Here is a 20,908-nt window from a genome sequence, read left to right on the forward strand (position 1 = left end):
AAAAATTTAAAGAAAATAGGGGCACCTGGGTGGCTCAGTGGGTTAAAGCTTCTGCCTTCGGCTCAGGTCATGATCCCAGAGGCCTGGGATCGAGCCCCACATCGGGCTCTCTGCTCAGTGGGGAGCCTGCTTCCTCCTCTCTCTCTGCCTGCCTCTCTGCCTACTTGTGATCTGTCAAATAAATAAATAAAAATCTTTTTAAAAAAATTTTTTTTTAATTTAAAGAAAAGAAAATTAAAATGTACAACCTGATCTAATAGGGAAACTAGGATGAATCTAAATTGAGAGACAGATGGGAGGCCGGGTGACTCAGTCAGTAAAGCGTCCAACTCTTGATCTCAGTTCACGTCTTGATTTCAGGGTTGTTCACAGTTCAGGCCCCACGCTGGGCTCCACACTAGGAATGGAGTCACTTATACATAAACAAGTAAAAAGAGAAAGACAGACAGAAGGACAGACAGACCACTAAATAACTGGCATTATCCTACACTTCTAAGATATCAGCATCATGAAAGGCTAAGAAAGGTTAAGGAACTATTCAGATAAAAATAGACAAGAGATATGATAACTAAGTCTACTTCTAGACTGTATCGTGGGCAGAAAAATGGAATGGACTGTAGATTTGTTCAAAGCCCTGAATCAGGACTTAAAATCCCTAAACTGAACAAAAACATACATATGAGTATATAAGCCAAGGTCCTTATTCTTAGGAAACACAGACTCAGTATTATGGGATAGAGAAGCAAATGGCTCAGATAAAATAGTAGTACCTGTATACAGAAAAATAAAGCAAATCAGGCAAATATTAAAAACTAACAAATCTAGAGACGCCTAGCTGGCTCAGTCAGTAAAGCATGCAACTCTTGATCTCAGGGTTGTGAGTCTGAATCCCACATCGGGTGCAGAGATAACTTAAAACATTTTTTTTTAATCCTTAAAAAAAAAAACCTAATGAATCTAGTAAAGAGTATTATGGGAATTCTTTGTACTATTCTTGTAACTTTTCTGTACGCTTAATATCATTTCAAAATAAATGTTTGGAAAATGAGTGTATACTAATTTTGTGACCAAAAAAAAAGATGAAAATCATTTGAGGCACTAGCTCTCCTGGCAGAACCCTGAAACTAAGGTTGACATGTTAACCTTACATATCCCAGTATAGCCTTGAGAAGAGCACATGTGATCAACAAGGCTTCTCAAGGGCAAGGAGCATGATCCCACGTCCCTGAGGAGGGCCAAACGGCATCAGGAAGAGTTATGCAGGCTCTGGATTCAGCCAGAGCTTGGCCATTTTTTGGCCCACCTTGAGCAAGCTGTGTGGCCTGTGTGTGCATCAGCTCTCTTGCCTATAAAATGAGGACCCTGAGGAGGTCAGCAGTGAGGCCAGCAGCACCCAGCACGCACCGTGGCTATTACTGCCATCACTGTCAAGTGAACAGGATGGAAATGGTTTGTGATCCAGGCAAAGGAAGTAAAGGATTAGATAAGAACAGATTTGATTGAAAACTTGTAACTGCAACGATTAGAGAAAGGGGAAGAATGCCATAAACGCTATTGAAGGTTTTGAATGTGGGAATCCCACTTCAGAAACAGCTGTGTTGAAAAATGGCTTGGTGATTTTATTTAAAATTCGGAATACACTTACCATATGACCCAACAATCCCAAAGCTAGATGTTTACCCAAGAGACATGAAAACTTATGTTCATACAAAATCTTGAACGCAGATGCCTATACCAGCTTTCTTTGGGAACAAGCTAGAAACGACGACCCTCAGTTGGTAAACAGATAAAGAACGGTACTTCCAGACCAACAGACTGTCACTCAGCAGTACAGAGGAACAAATCACTGACAGTCGCAGTCACATGGGTGAATCGTAATGCATTAATAGCTAAGCGGAAGAGAACAGTCACAGCAGAGTACGGACTGTGTGATTCCGTTGACGCAACATCCTTTTGAAGGTAAAACTACAGAGATAGAAAAAAAAGAAGCAGCTGCCAGGGGCTGAGTGTTTGGGAACTTCAGGGGGTGTTGGAAATGTCCTCCAGCTTGATTGAGGTGTGGGTTATATTTGTCAAAACGCACAGAACTATCCACTAAAAGGTGCATTTACTGTCTATAAACTACACCTTTATAAAGTGAAGGGATGAGAAAGATCTGATTTTCCCAAGCTAGGAAAAAGGAGTTACCATATGATACAGGGGTAATATCCTTAATACATAAATAAAAGTTTATGAATGACCAAAAACAAACAAACAATTAATTTGGGTAAAGGAAAATCAATAAGCTAAAGAAAAATGGTAAACCTCACAAATAAAAGAAATCAAACCCAAATGATAGTCTGTTGTTGCTCATAAAATTGGCAAAGTTTTTTTGTTTTGTTTTTAATGAGAGGGAGAGAGAATCCTAAGCAGGTTCCACATCCAGTGCGGAGCCCCGAATCAATTCAGGCCTCGATCTCATGACTCTGAGAGCATGACCTGAGCAGAAACCAAGAGTCAGATGCTTTACCAACTGAGCCACCCAAGCATCCCGGCAAAGATATTTTCAATATAGTCACAGCCAGTCACGACAACAGTGTGGGGAAACAGGCAGTGTCATATGCTGCCAACAGGACAAAGTGGTACCAACACTCGAGTGGCGATTTGGTGATGCTTATAAAAATTTCACGTGTCCGTACCATTTGACCTAGTCATGCCACATCTGTAAGAACCCACATTAATAAGTACATGCACAAAGAATAGGAACGATGATGTTCACTGCAGCGTCTTAACAGAAATGGTGACAAATGTTCATCAGCAGGTCATGACAAGACAACAGATTCAAGAATGGCGTAAAGCTCTGTATGCACAAAATGACATGGAAAGATTTCAGAAGAAACTGTATGGCAGTAAGTAATCACAATCTCATTTTCAACATATTGCCCTTAATTAGAAATGCTGGCAAACACATTAAACAATATATTGGTTCTCTCTGGCAGTTGAGATTAGCAGGCTCTGTCTTCTGTAATACTCAGTTCTGTAAAGTTTCTAACTCTTTATAGGGATCCTGCATTGCTTTTGAAGTATGGGGACAAGAACTACAATTGTAAGCCTGATTGGTGAGTGGGGAGAACAGGAGTTGGTCCCATAGACACAGTAATAGGCAAACCTTTTCTGGCAGACAATCTAGCAAAACGTATTCGAAATTTTTCAAGAGGGCTCAGTTGGTTAAGCAACTGCCTTCTGCTCAGGTCATGATCCCAGAGTCCCGGCATCAAGTCCCACATTGGGCTCCAAGCTCTGTGAGGAGTCTGCTTCCCCTTCTGACCTCCTTGTCTCTCATGCTCTCTCTCAATCTCTCTCTCTCAAGTAAATAAATAAAATCTTAAAAAATAAAAAAGTTTTTCAAGAAATGTGTCTCAATCCATCTCCAGGAATTCCTAAAGAAATAACGAGCCCATGCACAGTGATTTGAGTTACAAGGATGGTCGTTGAAGTTTTGTTTCTAATTTCATTTATTTATTTTTAAAAGATTTTATTTATTTGACGGAGAAAGAGATAGCAAGAGAGGGAACACAAGCAGCAGAGGGAGAGGAAGAAGCAGGCTTCCTACCTAGCAGGGAGCCCGATACGGGGCTCAATCCTAGGACCCTGGGATCATGACCTGAGCTGAAGGCAGATGCTTAACCATCTGAGCCACGCAGGCGCCCCTGGCTTTGTTCCTAATTTTTAAAATTAGATATAACCATAATTACATAAACAGCACAAGAGAACCATGAAAATGATGCTGGAGATGAAATGAGGCTGAAAACAATACCCTCACTGACCCCCCGGGGCTCATTCTGGCCCAGCATGGCCAGTGCTCCAGAAGAAAAGTGCCAGAGGCAAAAACAAAGTCAAAACACTAACTTTCAGCCCAGGATTTTCAGAGACCGAAGGTCTGCCCACTTCCCCTCCATCCTAAAAAGTGACTATGTCTGCTGATGATGCCCATGGTTTCTCTTTGTGGAACGTATGCTTATTCTTCAACCAGAAGTAAAAGGCTTGAAAATATGTTACATAGACAATCAACAAAATATGAGAAGCAGACTCTGCTGGTTAGGGGATGTGTGGGGAACCCAGACTGGAAGAAGACAATTTACTTTCTGTTCGAGATCTTTCTCTACTGTTTGTTATTCTACAGAAGCATTCATACCAGCGAATCAGGAGATACTCTCTCAAGTTGAAAAATTGAGAAACAGAAGCAAGAATGTGATGCAATGCCACAGCAGAGAGTCACAGCCCTGGAGGGGATGCGGGTCCTAGTGAGCCAGTAAAAACAGGAAAGGGGGAGCGTGAAGAAAGCTTACTCACTAGTTCACAATCCCAGAAGAGACTAGAACACAGCACAGGAGGAGTGCGTTACCTCCCATGACTCAGCATTGTCCAATCCTCATTCTTTAACACATATCCTTCAAATCCTTTTTATTTTATTTTTTTTTAAGATTTTATTTATTTATTTGATAGACGGAGATTACAAGTAGTCAGAGCAGGCAGGGAGAGAGAGGAGGAAGCAGGTTCCCTGGAGAGCAGAGAGCCCGATGTGGGGCTCAATCCCAGGACCCTGGGATCATGACCTGAGCAGAGGCTTTAACCCACTGAGCCACCCAGGCACCCCCCTCCTTTTTTTTTTTTAAGATTTTTTTTTTTAAGTATCCTTTTTGAGAAAAAGAGAGAGCATAAGCAGGGGAAGCAGTAGGCAGAGGGAGAAGCAGGTGCCCTGCTGATCAAGGAGCCGGAAGCTGGACTCAATCCCAGGACCCTGAGATAATGACCAGACCTAAAGGCAGATGCTTAACCCACTGAGCCATCCAGGCACCCCCAAATCTTTTTAAGTTTATTTATTTACTTTTGTAATCCCAATACCCAATGTGGGGGTGAACTCACAACCCTTACATCAAGAGTCACAAGCTCTTCTGACTAAGCCAGCCAGGTACCCCAAATCTTTATTTGTAAAGAATAAATCATTGGGGTGCCTGGGTGGCTCAGTGGGTTAAGCATCTGCCTTTGGCTCAGGGCATATTAGGGTCCTGAGATTGAGCCCCACATTAGACTCCCTGCTCAGTGGGGTGACTGCTTCTCCCTCTCCCCCTGCCTCTACCCTCTGTTTATACTCCATCAAATAAATAAAATCTTAAAAAAAAAAAAAAAGAATAAATCATTAGAAAAAATAGTTTTGAAATTTCAATAAAAAGTTTGCTCTGGGGGCGCCTGGGTGGCTCAGCAGGGAGCCTACTCTTCCCCCACGTCCTCTGCCTGCCTTTCTGCTTACTTGTGATCTCTCTCTGTCAAATAAATAAATAAAATCTTAAAAAAAAAAAAAAAAAAAAAGTTTGCTCCGGAGTATGGGGTGGGAAATGTTAACACCTGCATACTGGTTTCGTTTTTACAATTGTAAACCTAATACCATATAACTTCTTTGTATGATTTTCTAGAAAACTGTGTGAAATTATAGACAGAAAACAGACAAGGGATGCCTGGGATGAGGGAAAAGCGCTGATGAAAAGGAAGACAAGGAAACATGGCGGGTGATGGGAAGGTCTGTATCTCAGTGGGTTTGGTAGTTATCGGACAGTATGTTTTTTGTCACGACTCAGAACTGTACACTAAATGCCATGGATTTTACTGCAAGTGAATTAGACCTCAATAAATAAATTATTTTTTCTTCATTTGCCAACCTGCTTTAAGTATGAAAAGCCTAGAAAGGGCGACAGGTAGAAAGGAAGCCGTTGCTAACGACAGAGGAGGCTTAGGACCTCTTCAACCCAACCCTCCATTTTATATGTCAGCTTGTTCTGTCGTCCTTCACCTGCGGGCAGACAAGTGTCAGGTCTGTGCAGAGTTATGGGACAAGGAAGGGCCCTGGTGAGGGAGATGCAGCCCACAGGAGACCCGGTGGCAGGAAGTCATGAACAGCTGTGGCGAAGATGAAAAGCAAAGAACAGGTGTTAAATGAGATGCGCGGGGATAAATACGGAACCCAAAGCTGGGCCCTGGGGCTGAGCGGCCTCAGCAAGCCGTCTCACCTGCTCCTCCACCGGGCGGGCACTCTGGCAGCCGTCCTTGTCCTCGAGCTCCAACAGCAAGTACACAGGGGGCTTGCAGTCTTTAGACTCACTCAGGAAGCCACCTGTGTCCACCTTCCTTTTGATGGTGGAGTTCCAGTGATTCTTCACAGCATTGTCTGTCCTGCGGGGGCCAAGAGGGGACCTTTCAACTCAGAAGTGCCACGAGCCATGTCACGGACCTCCCTGAGTGGAGTTCCCGCTCCCGTAAATGAGGTCAACCCAATGACTCCACGGTCTCTTTTTTTAAATAGGTTCCATGCCCAGCGTGGAGCCCAGTGTGGGGCCTGAACTCACGACCCGGAGATCAAGACCTGAACTGAGATCAAGAGTCAGATACTCAGCTGACTGAGCCACCCAGGCACCCTGACTCTACGGTCTCTTAGCTCTAAAATGAAGTCACACGTCCATCTAGCCCTCAGTGATTTATACATATTTCCACTAACCTCAGCAAAATAAGCAGAGGTTTTATTCAGCCTATGGTAACACTCAGACAGCTGAAATGTTTTTGAAACTCGCATTCCCTTTTCCACTCACTTTGCATCTGCAGAAACTAGAAGCAAAGCCCTGGCTGCTAAGCTCCATCCTAAGGCTCACGGTGACCTTGAACGCAAGCCCTGGTCCTCCTCTCAGACGGCAAATGGCCACAGAGGGCAGAGCTGGATGGCACAAAGGGTCTGACATGGGTCACTCTGAGCCTCTGTTACTTTATCCGGAGAATCGGGAGACGACTTCATACTCCATCACTTACTGAGGAGTAACTGGGGAGACACGTGTATTACAAGCAGAGAGCAGCCCGATGTTGCAGGAGCAGAGTGCTAGAGTGTGCAAGCGGAGAGAAGTACAGGGACAGAAAGCGCACTGGTACAGACAAACTAGCAGAGCAGGAGAAAACTGTACGGTGGTATGCAAATACAGCCCGGTACAGCGGCACCAAAATACAACATGTAGAGAAGCAGGTGGCAGTTCAGAAGTATCAGAGCAGCACACAGCAAACGCAGTAAACAGCACGTGCAGCCGAGTATTGTGGAACAGGGCAGGAGAGGCCTACAGAAGCCCACAGCAGCACCCGCTGCAGGACAGCGGGGAGCAGAGCAGCACAGAGCACAGACAGTGCAGCACCCCGGAAGCGTGCAGCAGCAGAGCCGTAGAGAAGAGGGTCGGAGAGCAGCCCAGACGCCATGGCAGAACAGCAGCGGGGCCCATCAGACTACACGACAGAGACGCAGGCACGTGGCAGGCGCTCCCTACTGCAGGAGTCCAAGCACGGTGCTCCTCTCCTGAATTGTGAATGGCCATGATGAATGGCCGGGCTGAGCTGCCAGTCAAAGAGGTGGGTCGGCATCTCGAAACTCTCCCACCGTGGGCTGTCCTGACCGGGCAGGGGTATGGGCAGTATGGGGAGGTCGCTGGGGACCAACCGCAGTCTGGAAGACAGAGAGACACCCACCAAGGACTGAAGGACGAGTGTGTTGGCTACACAGGGGCACAAGCAGTGTGCATCCCAGGCCAACAGAGGGGAGCCCCATGGGGTTCTCAGAGGGAGCTCTCCATGTTTTGGGGGCTGAGAGGAGAGCAGACAGCTAAAGCCCAAGGGGTAAGCAAGGGTGACAGTGCGTCAAGCCCAGGCTGGTGGCATCAGGTTCATGGGGAGAGAGACCCAGGTCTTCAACCCAAGCACTAGGAGAAGCAGTTAGGATAACACACTCGGGTTTGAGTTTTGAAACTAGACCATTCCAGACTTCAGAGGAAAGACACCGTCCGGCATTTTACCTCCTCTCCCTCCCAGGACCACAGTGTCATGACCAAGGAGTAGAAATTAAACTGAATTAGGGAGAAATGCCTAAGGACAAAGAGAACAGGGTAGAAAACAGCCACAAATAAAGAGGCTTATTTAAGGTTTCAGAAGATGGAAAGCACTTAGGGGAACAATAAGCAACTTAGGAGAGGGGCTTTGACCCTGGAGGAAGATTCTGGCAAGAATGAAGTCAAGTCTTCCTGATGCTCCCCCAAAGCCCCCAAGAGGCTCTTAGAGGGACCAGGCACAGCAAGAAATACAAAACAGAGCAGTGGTTTGGATGTCTAGATCCTGGCCCTGACCACACAGGCAGGAATAAGAGAAGTTTATTCTCTAAGAAAAAGGACAAGGCAACCCTGGCAGAGGGCAGGGGTGGTGCACAGAGCTCCAACAGGGATCAGAGGAAAATCTGTACACAGAGTAGGAAGCCCCCAGGCTCTTTCTCCATGCCGTGGTCCGGAACTGCCTATAAAGCCAGGTCCGGGCAGCCCTAGGCAAGAATCTGAAGGACTCCTTCATCTCTGGGAAAAGTGAACAACTGCAAAGAAATGGGCCTGACTCTTGGACTATCCCCCAAGAAGAGCCCAGTGGATGTCCTCCCTCCCTGGGAACATCCCAGCCTGCCCCAGCCCCCGGTCCGCAGCGCCCAGCTGGCAGCTCACCTCCCCGGCAGCATCTTGGCGATCTCGGCCCAGCGGTTGCCGAGCACCTTGTGGGCCTCGCAGATGATGCGGTCCTCCTCCTCCGTCCAGCAGGACTTCTTTACCTCGGGGTTGAGGTGGTTATGCCAGCGCTCACGGCACTGCTTCCCCAGCCGGCCCTTCAGGTGCTTGGCGATCAGCGTCCACTGCTTCGTGCCGTACTTCTTGACCAGCTCGATGACCTTGGAAAAGGTCTCTGTGAGGCCAAGGGCACTCGCCCCTCCCTCGCCCCCTAACAGAACAGTGCACATAAGCCTCATCTCACCGCGGCCCTGAGAGGACCAGCTGGACACCCCTGCCCACCCCTAGGACAGCCTCACCATCCCTGGATATGCTGGGGTGCAGGAAGGCCCACTGTGTGCAAGGCGCTGTCCCGACAGATACCTTTTGATCCTCCTCTTTGGTCCATGGCCCCTTGACAAGGTCTGGGTTCAAGACCCTCAGCCACCGGTATTGGCACTGCTGGTCAGTGCGGTTCTGGGGAGAGAAGAGGAACCCGTGAGGACTCCTATGACAACAGCCTGGGGCCCTGGCTGAGCACTGGGTTCAAGGGGCCAGACCTTGATCCCTTCACCCACCACACACTACACTCCCACATGCTGGAACACACGTGGCTGCCCTGTAGGAAGCTTCCTCCGGCCCCCCAGTACAAGGAGGGAGCCATAAATTCCTATAAAAGTTTGTGGCGTATGTGAGGGATCTGTCCTTGCTTCTGGGAAAGTATTATTTCCCTGAAGGTTTCAGATCTCACAGAAGCAAGGGAAAGTGAGGTAGAAAGGGTCTGCTGACTTGGTCCCTGAGCTGCAAGCGACTTGGGAAATAAGGCCGATAGCAACTCCTGACACATCCCCTCCCTACCAGATACCTGCAGTCCTGGGGGAGGGGATATGGGGGACCTGCATCCCCAGGAGGCTTCAGCGGCTCTGGGGGAACCTCAGCAGGAAACCTGCCCAAAGTTATCACTTCCCCTCTATTTCAGTCTCGCTCTTCAGATTGCTTACATTTCTAGCAGAAAGAAATGCAAATGTGCCACTGGTCACATGCTCCAGATGGCACAGAGCCCGAAGACCGCCAGGCCTGCCAAGGCTGCTGTGTGGAGATGTTTATGACAGGGGGACTCAAATTCTGGCTTGGGAAGGAAGGGCCTAGGAAGGCTGGTGTTTGGGTGGGGAGGGGGCAGCTTGGTAAGGAACACCGTCTTCTCCTTGGCATAAAGTCTGTCCTAGGCACAGTCTGGTCACCAGAACCTTCATCTCTGGGGTAGGAGGCCACCGAGGGGCTGCACTCACAGGAAAGTGGCTGGCCAGGAACTTCCAGTCTTGCTGTCCGAACTGCCTTACCAGAGTCCTCAGCTGCTCATCCTGCCAATGCCAGAAAGAGAGGGCTCAGCTCGCACACATGCGGAAAGCAGCGGATCACGATGGAGGAAAGGGCAAAAGGACCACCGCCTCCGTGCAGGCAGTCATGAAGGGAGCACCTACTACATGCCAAGAACTACAGACACAGCAACGGGCAGGGACAGAGCTGCCCCATCTTGTGGGAATCATGGCCCAGAGGGAGCTAATCAAAGGCTCCCACAAACGAGAGTAAAGCCAGCAGACAGGAACATGGTGACTGCCTCTTCAGGGAGACCAAGGGACAGGCTCACAGGAAGGCTGGTGCGGCTAGAATGCAGGAAGCAAGTGAAAGGGGGATGCAAGGTGACTTGGGAGGCCACAGCAGGCGCCGGACCACACACAAGTCTGCTCGGGCCTCTGCATCACACGAAGCCACTGAGGCATTTGAGCAGTGGGTGGTCACGGTCCAACGTGCATATTATGCACTTCACCTTGGCAGCTTCAAGGAAAGGGGCTGTAAGAGGGCAGAACGGAGGAAGGGAGGCCATGAGAGACCCACAGGCCAGAGAGGACAGCGACGGACGGGGACCTGCAGCATGCAAACAGCAGGTTTTACAACAGTCTCCTGAAAATAAACTACAGACTCCCGCAACAACATGAAATCTCAACATCATGAGAAGCCGGGCATAAATGGGCGCACACTGCATGATCCCATGCATAGGACACTCTAGAAAACGGCAGGGAAGCTGTAAAAACAAAAAGGCAGGGGCGCCTGGGTGGCTCAGTGGGTTAAACCGCTGCCTTCGGCTCAGGTCATGATCTCAGGGTCCTGGGATCGAGTCCCGCATCGGGCTCTCTGCTCAGCAGGGATCCTGCTTCCCTCTCTCTCTCTGCCTGCCTCTCCATCTACTTGTGATTTCTCTCTGTCAAATAAATAAATAAAATCTTAAAAAAAAAAAACAACAAAAAGGCAGTTGATGGTTGTCTGAGCTCAGAGGTGAGGGAGGGAGGGAGGGACAGCAAAGGGGTGCAGGGCTGTTCAGAAGTTAATGGAAATGCTCTGTAAGGTGATCCTTATATGCCAGTGCGATGAAAAGCACGGAGCTGCACTGCGAACGGCTGCAGTTTCCTGGATGGAAGAACTTCTCGATCAAATTGATTTTCTATTTTATATACATCTATATAAAGAAAATGTGGTATATCCATATAATATATAATGGAATGTAATATAAAATGGAATGTTTATTCAGCTTTAAAACAGAAGGAAATTCTGTTCGAAGCTACAGCAGGGATGAGCCTCAAGGACAGAGGTAAGATAAGCCCGTCACAAAAGGACAAATACTGTAGGATTCCCCTCATATGAAATATCTAGGGGCGCCTGGCTCAGTGGGTTAAAGCCTCTGCCTTCGGCTCAGGTCATGATCCTGGGATCCTGGGATCCTGGGATCGAGCCCTGCATCGGGGAGCCCTGCTTCCTCCTCTTTGCCTGCTTTTCTACCTACTTGTGATCTCTGTCAAATAAATAAATAAAATCTCTAAAAAAAATTTGTTTTTAAAGTTTAAAAAAAAATAAAACTAGAAAGCAGACAGATGGTCATCGAGAGCTGGGGGAAGGGGATGAAGAATTTGAACTAAATGGGTATATTCAGTTTTGCCAGATGAGAAAGTTCTAAAGATCTACTGCACAACGGGAATGCACTTACCGCACTGAACTTGAACTGTACACTTAAAAATGGCTATGATGATACATTTAGTGTTGTATGTTATATGTTTTTTTAACACACATACACAACCCTGGACAAAAGAAAAAGGCCATTCCAGAAATTCACGCCCTCAAGTGTAGTCCAGCACTGGCTGGGGCAAAAGTCCCAGTAAATCCTGTAGCTGAGCCAGCGCCGGACACCCTGCCCTCCTCTGCCACCCAGCCTGGCCAGGCCAACACCAGTCCTCCTCCCTTGTGCCCACGTCCATACCTAGCACCGCCTTCCTCCCGGACAACCGGCAAGGATACTGTGCTCTATGGTCTCCATCTCCCCCCAGGCCCCAGGGGCCTCCACCACCTCAGTTCCATCCCTGCCCCCATAATCTCTCTACAGCGGCCTGGTAGGGCACCCCCACCCCATGCCCTGGGCACCACCAGTCTCTCGGTCCCAGGCTGCCACCAAAGCTCTTATCCATTCTACACACAGCAGATTAGCTGCACGGAAGCCCCACTACATGCAGGTCACTCCTCTGCTTTAAAAAACTTCAGTGGGGGGCGCCTGGGTGGCTCAGTGGGTTAAGCATCTGCCTTCAGCTCAGGTCATGATCCGGGGATCCTGGGATTAAGCCCAACATTGGGCCCCCAGCTCCATCGGGAGCCTGCTTCTTCCTCTGCCTCTGCCTCTCTGTCTCTCATGAATAAATAAAATTTTTAAAACAATAGAATAATAAAATAAAAACCTCCAATGGATCTACCTTGCCAGCTGAACAAGCCTACACTACTGAGCCCGACATTCTAGGCCTTCCAGGATTTGGCCCAGTCGATCTTTTTGTCCACATCAACCATTCTTCTTCTTCAAGAACTCTTCCCTTCAGCCAAACCAGGGTCCCTGTACTTGCTTTTCTCCACCTACAACCTCTTCTATTCTATTCTATTCTATTTGCCTATTTCCTAATCTAATATACCCACCATTCTTCCCTGACTTGATTTCCAAATCCTTATCCAGGAAATTTTCCCTAACCTCTTCAGGCAACAGTAACAGTAAAGGAAATACCTAAAGGTATTTCAGCAAGGACCCAGGGCCTCCTGTGTGATGGGAGCCCCAGCACAAGGACCAGGGATGCAACGGTGAGCACACGTGGACACCGAGGATCGCCACGGCATGCCCGTAGACCTGTGCAGCATTCTCGCTCCACGCCAAGCAGAGAGTGGCTCTGGGGTGGGGACCCCAGCCTGTTTGTTCTTCTAGGCCCACAAGAGCTAAATACAGTTCCTGGCCCACAGCGGGATGAACAGAAAACCAGGCTTAGCACTCATGATTTTAAAAAGTTGTACAACTCAGGGAGTGCCTGGAGGCTCAGCCAGTTGAGTCCGCCTCCAGCTCAGGTTATGATCCTGAGTCCCAGAATGGAACCCCTCAATGAACCCCTCATCAAGCCCTGGGGCCGTCTGCTCAGCAGGGAGTCTGCTTCTCCCTCTGCCCCTCACCCCACTTATGCACATGCTCTCACTCTCTCAAAAAAATAAAATCTTTAAAAAAAAAAAAGTTTTGGGGCACCTGGGTGGTTCAGGTGGTTAAGCATCTGTCTTTGGCTCAGATCATGATCCTGGGGTCCTGGGATAGAGCCCTACGTTGGTCTCCCTACTCAGCAGGGAGCCTGCTTCTCCCTCTGCCTCTCCCCTGCTTGAGTCTAGGACGGAACAAACAATTTAGAAAAAGGTCTGGTAATTTCTATAAAACTAAGCATACACCTACCCCTGACTAAATGTAACTATCTCCCCTAGAGAAATGAAAACAGAATACTCAAAAAAGATTTATGCAAGAATCCCAGCAGCCCTATCCACAAAAGCCAAAAACTGAAACCCGCCCAAATGCCCATCAACAAGCAAAACATACTGTGGTCCATATAATGGAATGCTTTTCAGCAATGAGAACGAACAAATTGCTGAATCAAGCAACTATTTTGTTAAGCAAAAGCAGCGAGATAGAAAAGAATACAGCTGTATGATTTCATTTACAGGACATTCAAGAACAGACAAAACAAACCACACTAAGAGGCATTACATCAGCGATTGCCTGGAGCCAGGGAAGTTGGGACCACCAAGGAAAGCTTCTGTGATAATCAAGGTGGTGCTTCCAACTGTTCACTTTAAAAAGGTGCATTCGATTGTAAACAAAAAGAAAACTCAGAGCTTGATGTCTCAAGACACAATTTTTTGAAAATTATAATAAAGAGGAGGGGCAGCTGGGTGGCCCAGTTGGTTAAGCAACTGACTCTTGATTTCAGCTTAGGTCATGATCTCAGGGTTGGGAGATGGAGCCCCGAGTTGGGCCCCGCGCTAGGCATGGAGCCTGCCTCTCTCCTTCTGCCCCTCCACCTGCCAATTCGTGGCTGTGCGTGTTCTCTCCCTCTGTAAATTATAGTAAGAATAATAATAAAGAGGAAGTTGCCCATTAGGCTAATCACCCCAGCAGTTAAAAGGCAAAAGCACAGTTAGTGCCCATGAGGCAAAACACACCAGCTTCCGAGAGACACATTCTCCCAGGAGTCCTCAGTGTGCAGCATCCCCGAGAACGCTACGAGAACAGGCACTGGGGGGAACCAGAGGACCCACCCACCTCTTTCACCAGCTCCTCCTCCTCATCACACCCATCGCAGCATCAGGCACACACACACACCAGGCTCAGTTCTCCGACCAGCCCCCACGTTGCCATCAGCTGCCTTCCCTCCAAAGATCTCTCAGGGTCACTCACCTCCTCGTGGGTCCATTTGACCTTGCACTTGCTGTCCCTCTGCTCTGGCACGTCTGAATCTGTGTCCTGGTAGTGCAGCTCATCCAGCTCCTCACTGCAGAGACAGCAAGCTAAGGGTCAAGGACATGTGTCTGCACACGCTGCCGCACGATGGAGGGACAGCGTGTGGGCAGTGGCCCGTGAGCTCAAGGCAAAGGCTTGAGGGAGGCAGCCTTTTACTTTCTACTTTTGATATGTCCACCCTCCTCTTTTTTTAATTCTTTAATGAATTGGGGTGATGGATTATTGTTATTTTCTTTACCCTTTTATTTTCACAAACAACCCAATGATTTCAAAAGCTGCAAGAAGAGACACCTGGGTAGCTCAGTGGGTAAAGCCTCTGCCTTCAGCTCGGGTCGTGATCCCAGGGTCCTGGGATCGAGCCCCGCATTGGGCTCTCTGCTCAGCAGGAAGCCTGCTTCCTCCTCTCTCTGTGCCTGCCTCTCTGCCTGCTTGTCATCTCTCTGTCAGATAAATAAATAAAATCTTAAAAAAAAAAATTTTTTTCACCAAGAAGGGACACCTGGGTTGTTCTGTCCATTAAACGTCTGCTGTCGGTTTAGGTCATGATCCCAAGATCCTGGATGGAGCCCTACATTGGGATCCTTGCTCAGTGGGGAGCCTGCTTCTCTACCTGCCACTCCCCCGCTTGTGCTCGCACGTGCTCGCTCTCTCTCTTACTTATTTAAATAAATAAATACTTTATTTTATTAAGTAAATAAAATCTTAAAAAAAAAAAAGATTTCACCAAGAATATTGTGATATTCTTGTGATATTCAGACACGTGTTTAGGATTTTCTTTTCTATAGGCAGAACTTTTAAAATTTTATGGTTATTTTAAGGATTAAATCTGATGATATACGCAGTTATCAAGCACATATTTAAAAAAATACTGGTTATTTGAGAATAACACTTTAAATATGTAACCTCAGTAACTACATCCATTTTCCAGTTCTTCCCTACATACAGGCATGATTTATGGAGAGAAAAATCAAAGTACAAGCAGCCTTGACTTCTGGGTGTTATTTTCTAACAGGCCCTTTTTGAAGTTCCTCCCAAATCTTCGTATCTATCAGGTCTAATAATTACAAAAATGGGGGGTGCCTGGGTGGCTCAGTGGGTTAAAGCCTCTGCCTTTGGCTCAGGTCATGATCCCAGGCTCCTGGGATCGAGCCCCGCATCGGGCTCTCTGCTCGGCAGGGAGCCTGCTTCCCCCTTTCTCTCTCTCTGCCTGCCTCCCTGCCTACTTGTGATCTCTGCCTATTAAATAAATAAAAATAAAATCTAAAAAAAAAAAAAAATTACAAAAATGGAAATCGCGCTCTCCACCTCCAGGAATGTCAGATGCTGGGGCCACTCCCAGCTCCGCGTGGTGGAATGCCTCTGGTCACCAGACAGGCACATTCCTAAGTCAGGCATCTGTAAGTGGGAAAAGCCACCTCCAAACAAGCAAGGCAAGCACAAGCCTGTTCCAAAAGGACAAGGACTTCCTTTCGTGTCTCCTTTCCCCTCTCCAGGGCTCGGCATCTTCCTAGAGTCACTCCTGAGCGCCCACACCTCGGAAATCCTCCTGTCTCTCAGAATGAAGGCCCTGAGGCTGCAAGTGCCTGTCTCCTTGATAGGGACAGAGGTCAGCTCCACCTTCACATCCCCAGGTCATGTGGGGGTTGCCAGCAAAAGGCCTTGAATGTTTGCTCAGGGAATGACCGGATACTTGAATTAATGAATAAACACGCAGTGCTGCTGCCTACTGGTTGATAAGAAATGCTAATAAAGTAAATCTTTTAAAAAGTAGAAAAGGAAGGGGCGGACAGCGTCTAAACCCAGCAATACATGGGTGACGGAAGGAACTGGAATTCAGCCTTGTCCTATCATCTCTGTCCTCATTCATGGAGTTCTCCACCATCACAAAGTAGGAGGCAAAAGCTCTACAAGACACAGAATGAAGCTGGTTTTAAAATCAACTGTCCAGGGCGCCTGGGTGGCTCAGTGGGTTAAAGTCTCTGCCTTCAGCTCAGGTCATGATCCCAGGGTCCTAGGATCGAGCCCCACATTGGGTGTTCTGCTCAGCAGGGAGCCTGCTTCCTCCTCTCTCTCTTCCTGCTTCTCTGCCTACTTGTGATCTCTGTCTGTCAAATAAATAAATAAATAAAATCTTTGAAAAATAAAATAAAATAAACTGTCCCTAGACTTCTTCCTGATGGAAACCATCTTTGGTTCCCCAGCACCCAGCTCTGATAGAAGCTCAGTAAATGTTCCTTCAAGGATAAAAGAAGTGTTTTTGTGAACACTCTCTGGTGCTCCAGTGCTTTAACGGGGACAAGCAACTCAGCTGGGAGATACACAGTATACAAAATACACTTCTATCATCGTCATGGAGCTAACCATCTATCTCACATGCATCCCCGTTATCCACATTTCATAGATGTGGACACTGAGGCTGACAAGGGTTATGCCCCTTACCAAGTCGACAAAGTCAGGCTCCAGACCTGCACCTTCAAGCCCTCACCCTCCCTGTAATCCCAGCTGAAAAAGCAGAGCCCAAGTCCGTAGCGGCAACCACGTGTAGGTCCAACACACCCTTTCTGCTTTCTATGCCCTTCGATGTTCTTTCTGGGCTCTGCTCCAGGCTGGGTGAGTCAGAAGCTGAGCGGGAAGTGGGGCACTGGTGCAGAGGAGAGTTACAGAGAGTGGCCAAGAATTGAGTGGAGGGCTGTGGTGTGCCCCGTGCACAGAAACCATCCCTTCCATGGGAGGGGATTCCTCCACAGAGCTCCAGGAGCAAAGCAGCAGACGATATGGGGCTTTGTCATTTTCTGGGGCTTATCATTCCCTGGAATAATATTTCTTGCACCAAAAATGAGGACAGGGTCCACTAAGTGCCTGACCAGGAAACTCCTCCTGAGAATTGGAGCTGCCCTGGGAAATGGTGGCCTGAGGAAGAGAGAACCTGGGCCAGGCGCCCTGACCATGGCCCAGGGATCAGAGGCTTCCTTGCGTAGAGGAGCTCTGGGGAAAGCCCAGCAGTGAGTGCTTCTCAAGTCTATATACCCTTTTCCTGAGAAGGGGGACACCAAGGGAAGGGGGGTTAAGGTTATCTGGGCTGCACCAATCCAGGGAGGGAACAGGGCAGGCAGGCCCCCTTTATCCTCTGACTCCCAGGCTGATGTAAAACCCAGAGGTCAGGCCACCAGGCACACGGGTGTTAAGACAGGGTACTGGAACCCAGAGACCAGGTTCCAGGCTCCACTCTGCCCCTCCCTCCCTGGAGGAGTGACTAAAATGGAGCCTGCAGTTCCTGCCTTGGCCCCAGAGCAGTCTTGATAGTGTCTTCCCCTCACCTTCAAACCTAACTACCTCCAACTCCTCATGTGGAACAGGAAGACAGGTCTCTGAAACTAAACCAAGCTGGGGCCCGACACCCAGGCTGGGGAGACGGGGAGACACACAAAAGAGTCCCCCCACCCCCAGCACCCTTCTCAAGCCGGAAAGGGTTTGGGGAGTTCTGTACTTCCCGGAATATTTGAGAAGAAATGCCCACCGCCAAATAGGAAACCAAATAGGTTTGAACTAAAAGTCCTCTAGGCTTTGGCTAACCCCCTCGCTGCGACTTGAAGGAAAAATCACTTTCCCTCTCCAGGGGTCGCCTACCTTCCCGGTAAAGGCCCTAGCAGCTGACACTGCCGTCCTACCCCCACCCCGCAATTAGGCGGGAGACAAAATGACATCATGCAGGGCTTGGCCCGGGTCCCAGGAGACCCGCCCGCCCGGGCTCCGAGGCCCAGCAGGCCTGGGGAGCGGAGCGAGGGGCCCCCAAGAGCCCCCCGCCTTCGCGCGCGCCCCCAGCCTCGGGCGACTCGGGACACAGCAATTCCCGCGGAAGCTCCGCCCCGCCCGGAGGGGCCATGGCGAGGGTAGGGGTGGGGTGGGGGACAGGGGTCAGGGTGGAGGAGGAAGGGAGGAAAGCCCTCGGCCGCCCGGCTTCGCTCACCCGCGCGTCCGCCGAGACATCCCCCCCGGCCCGGGCCGCGCCGCGCTCGCCCGCCCGCCGGCTGAGCCCGGAGCGGGAGCCGGGCCGGGGTCAGGGTGAGGCTGCTCCGGCCGCTCCGGGCCTCGGGGCCGCGCCGGGAGGCGTCAGGTTAATCCGCAGATCCCGCCGCTGCTCGCAGGAACTGCGACCGCCGCCGGCGCGCACAGAAGCACTTTTCTATCTCCCGCCAAGCGCGACGGCGCCGCCCGGGCCTGGCGCGCGGGCGGGCTGGTGTGCGCGGGGCGGGGCCTGCGGGCTGCGCGGGGGTGGGGCCTGCGGGGGTGGGGCCTGGTTCGGGGGCGGGGCCTGCGGACAGGCGGGCGCCTCTCGGGCCCAGAGCGGTGGAGTGCCAGGGCTGCCGGTGAGCGGGCCGCGTTTGGGAACTTGAGGAGTTGAACCCACTGTCCTCTGACTGAGGCCGGACCCAGGCCAAGTGTGTGTCCGGGGCGGGTCAGGAGTTGCCCACCCAGCAAAGACTGAGGAAAGGGAGTGAGACACAGGGATTGGGGAGTCAGGCTCGGGAAACCAACCGTGCAAAAACCCCCACGCTACTCCGAGTCTCTCCTCTGTCCCTACAGCCCCCACCCTAAGCAGGCCCCTCACCCTATGGACCCGGGCTGTGCCTTCGAACTGTCTCCCTGCTTCCTCTCCAGCTTCGAATTCGTCGGCTCTCGCACCTGGGCTCAACTCCCGGCAGCCCAAGGGAGCTTTCTAAAATGCAAACCGATCTTTCCTCTCCAGAACAGAAAACTTCTCTCCTCTCCCTCGCGGTAAAATAATCAGGTCGATAGGATTCTACCAGATCCACCACCCCGCTCCTAGCCAAAAGAAACTAGCTAGTTTCCTTGTCTTTGCGTGGGCCATTATCTGACCCGGAACGCTTCCCGCCCCTCCCACCAAATTCCAGTCTATCCTGTGCTTCTCTGTCCATGATCTGCTCTTTGATTAGCCGTTTTCCTCTCTGAACTATAGGCACGCTGAGGTCCAAGGGGCTTCAGTTCACCGCATTGTCCCCAAACCCCGAATAATCCATGTGTTTAGGCTCCTAGAGGCTTAGTTTTCCATTTTAAGTTGCCATTTACCAAGTACCTCCCAAGAGTGGTGACACCCACGCCTCCCAGGGAGGAGTGCTCAGAGGGAGGTAAATAAACTGCAAGACAAGTGCCTGGGGAAATCTGGTTGAACCCCAGGCTCTTAGACCCTGCTTGTGTTTCAGATTCCTCTTCCTGAAAGGAGGGGCCACCTTCCTGACCACCTGGGGACAGCCTAGCCAGCTGCTGCAAACTTCATTTACCACAGCAGAAGGAACACTGAGGTCTTAAGTGCCAGAAGCTTCCACATCAATTAATTCAGGTCTTCCCCCACCCACTTCCTTCATAAAGTAATTCATGCAGACATCCCCTCTTCATTACTAGAGCATGATATTTAAGAGTGCAGACTCTGAAGCCAGACTTCTGGGGTAAAGATTCCCAGCCTCATCATTTACATTACTAGTTGTGTGATCTTAGGTAAATTACATAACTCCTCTATGCCTGTTTTCTCATATGTAAAAATTAGATTTATCAAAAATTGTCTTTTATTATGTGTAGCCATTATTCTCTAGGCTTTATAAATCATTTTATGGATGCCTGGGTGGGCGTCTGCCTTTGATTCAGGTCATGATCCCAGGGTCCTGGGACTGAGTCCAGAGTTGGGCTCCTTGCTCAGCCCAGAGCCTGCTTCTCCCTCTGCCTACTCTGCTACTGCTCCCTCTTTCTCTCTCTGAAAAAGAAATAAAACCTTTAAAAAAATCATTTCAATTCATTTAATCCTCATTACAACACCATGAGGAGGTGGTGTTAGTATTATCCTCTGTTGGCAGATGGAGAAACTAAGACACAGCTCCCTCCTGCCCCCTCACCCATACTAAATGGCAAAACAGGGATTCAAACCTGGGCCTGGGCTATCTAGTTCTAGAATCTATACTCTTTTTTTAAGATTTTATTTATTTGAGAGAGAGAAATTGTGAGCATGAGCGGGGTAGAGTGGCAGAGAGAGAAAGGCAGACTTCCCACTGAGCGAGGTGCCTATTATGGGGCTCCATCCCAGGATCTGGAATCAAGACCTGAGCCAAAGGCAGACTCTTTTTTTTTTTTAAGATTTTATTCTTCATTTATTTGTCAGAGAAAGAGAGGAGGAGAGCATAGACAGGAAAAGTAGCAGGCAGAGGGAGAAGCAGGCTCCCCACAGAGCAAGGAGCCCAAAGCAGGACTTGATTCCAAGACCCTGGGATCATGACCTGAGCCAAAGGCAAACACATAACTGAGTCACCCAGGCATCCTTAGAGTTTATGCTTTTAACCACTACACTGTACTTTGTAGGGTAGTTGTAGGATTAAATAAATCAGTATGTGTAAACCACTGAGAATAATACCTGGCCCTTAGTAAGTACTATTTTACTTTTAGTTGTTGTTGTTGTTATGAT

The 20,908-nt window shown here is 49.1% G+C and overlaps 1 protein-coding gene across 2 annotated transcripts in view; it reads right to left on the bottom strand.

The window, feature by feature from the left end:
• The window catches only part of MYBL2 (MYB proto-oncogene like 2), a 35,634-nt gene extending 17,032 nt beyond the window's left edge, over positions 1–18,602 (bottom strand). For both annotated transcript variants that reach the window (XM_044263009.1, XM_044263007.1), the window contains exons 1-6: positions 18,407–18,602; positions 14,377–14,470; positions 9,872–9,943; positions 8,967–9,059; positions 8,544–8,764; positions 6,045–6,207 (exon numbers count right to left, since the gene is read on the bottom strand). In XM_044263009.1, the coding sequence (XP_044118944.1) occupies positions 6,045–6,207; positions 8,544–8,764; positions 8,967–9,059; positions 9,872–9,943; positions 14,377–14,470; positions 18,407–18,426 (663 nt within the window). In that variant the 5' untranslated portion in view covers positions 18,427–18,602. The remainder of the gene's footprint in view (positions 1–6,044; positions 6,208–8,543; positions 8,765–8,966; positions 9,060–9,871; positions 9,944–14,376; positions 14,471–18,406) is intronic.
• Positions 18,603–20,908: the final 2,306 nt, after the last annotated feature.

Source organism: Neovison vison, chromosome 8, assembly GCF_020171115.1.
Source record: "Neovison vison isolate M4711 chromosome 8, ASM_NN_V1, whole genome shotgun sequence".
Taxonomy (NCBI): Eukaryota; Metazoa; Chordata; class Mammalia; order Carnivora; family Mustelidae; genus Neogale; species Neogale vison.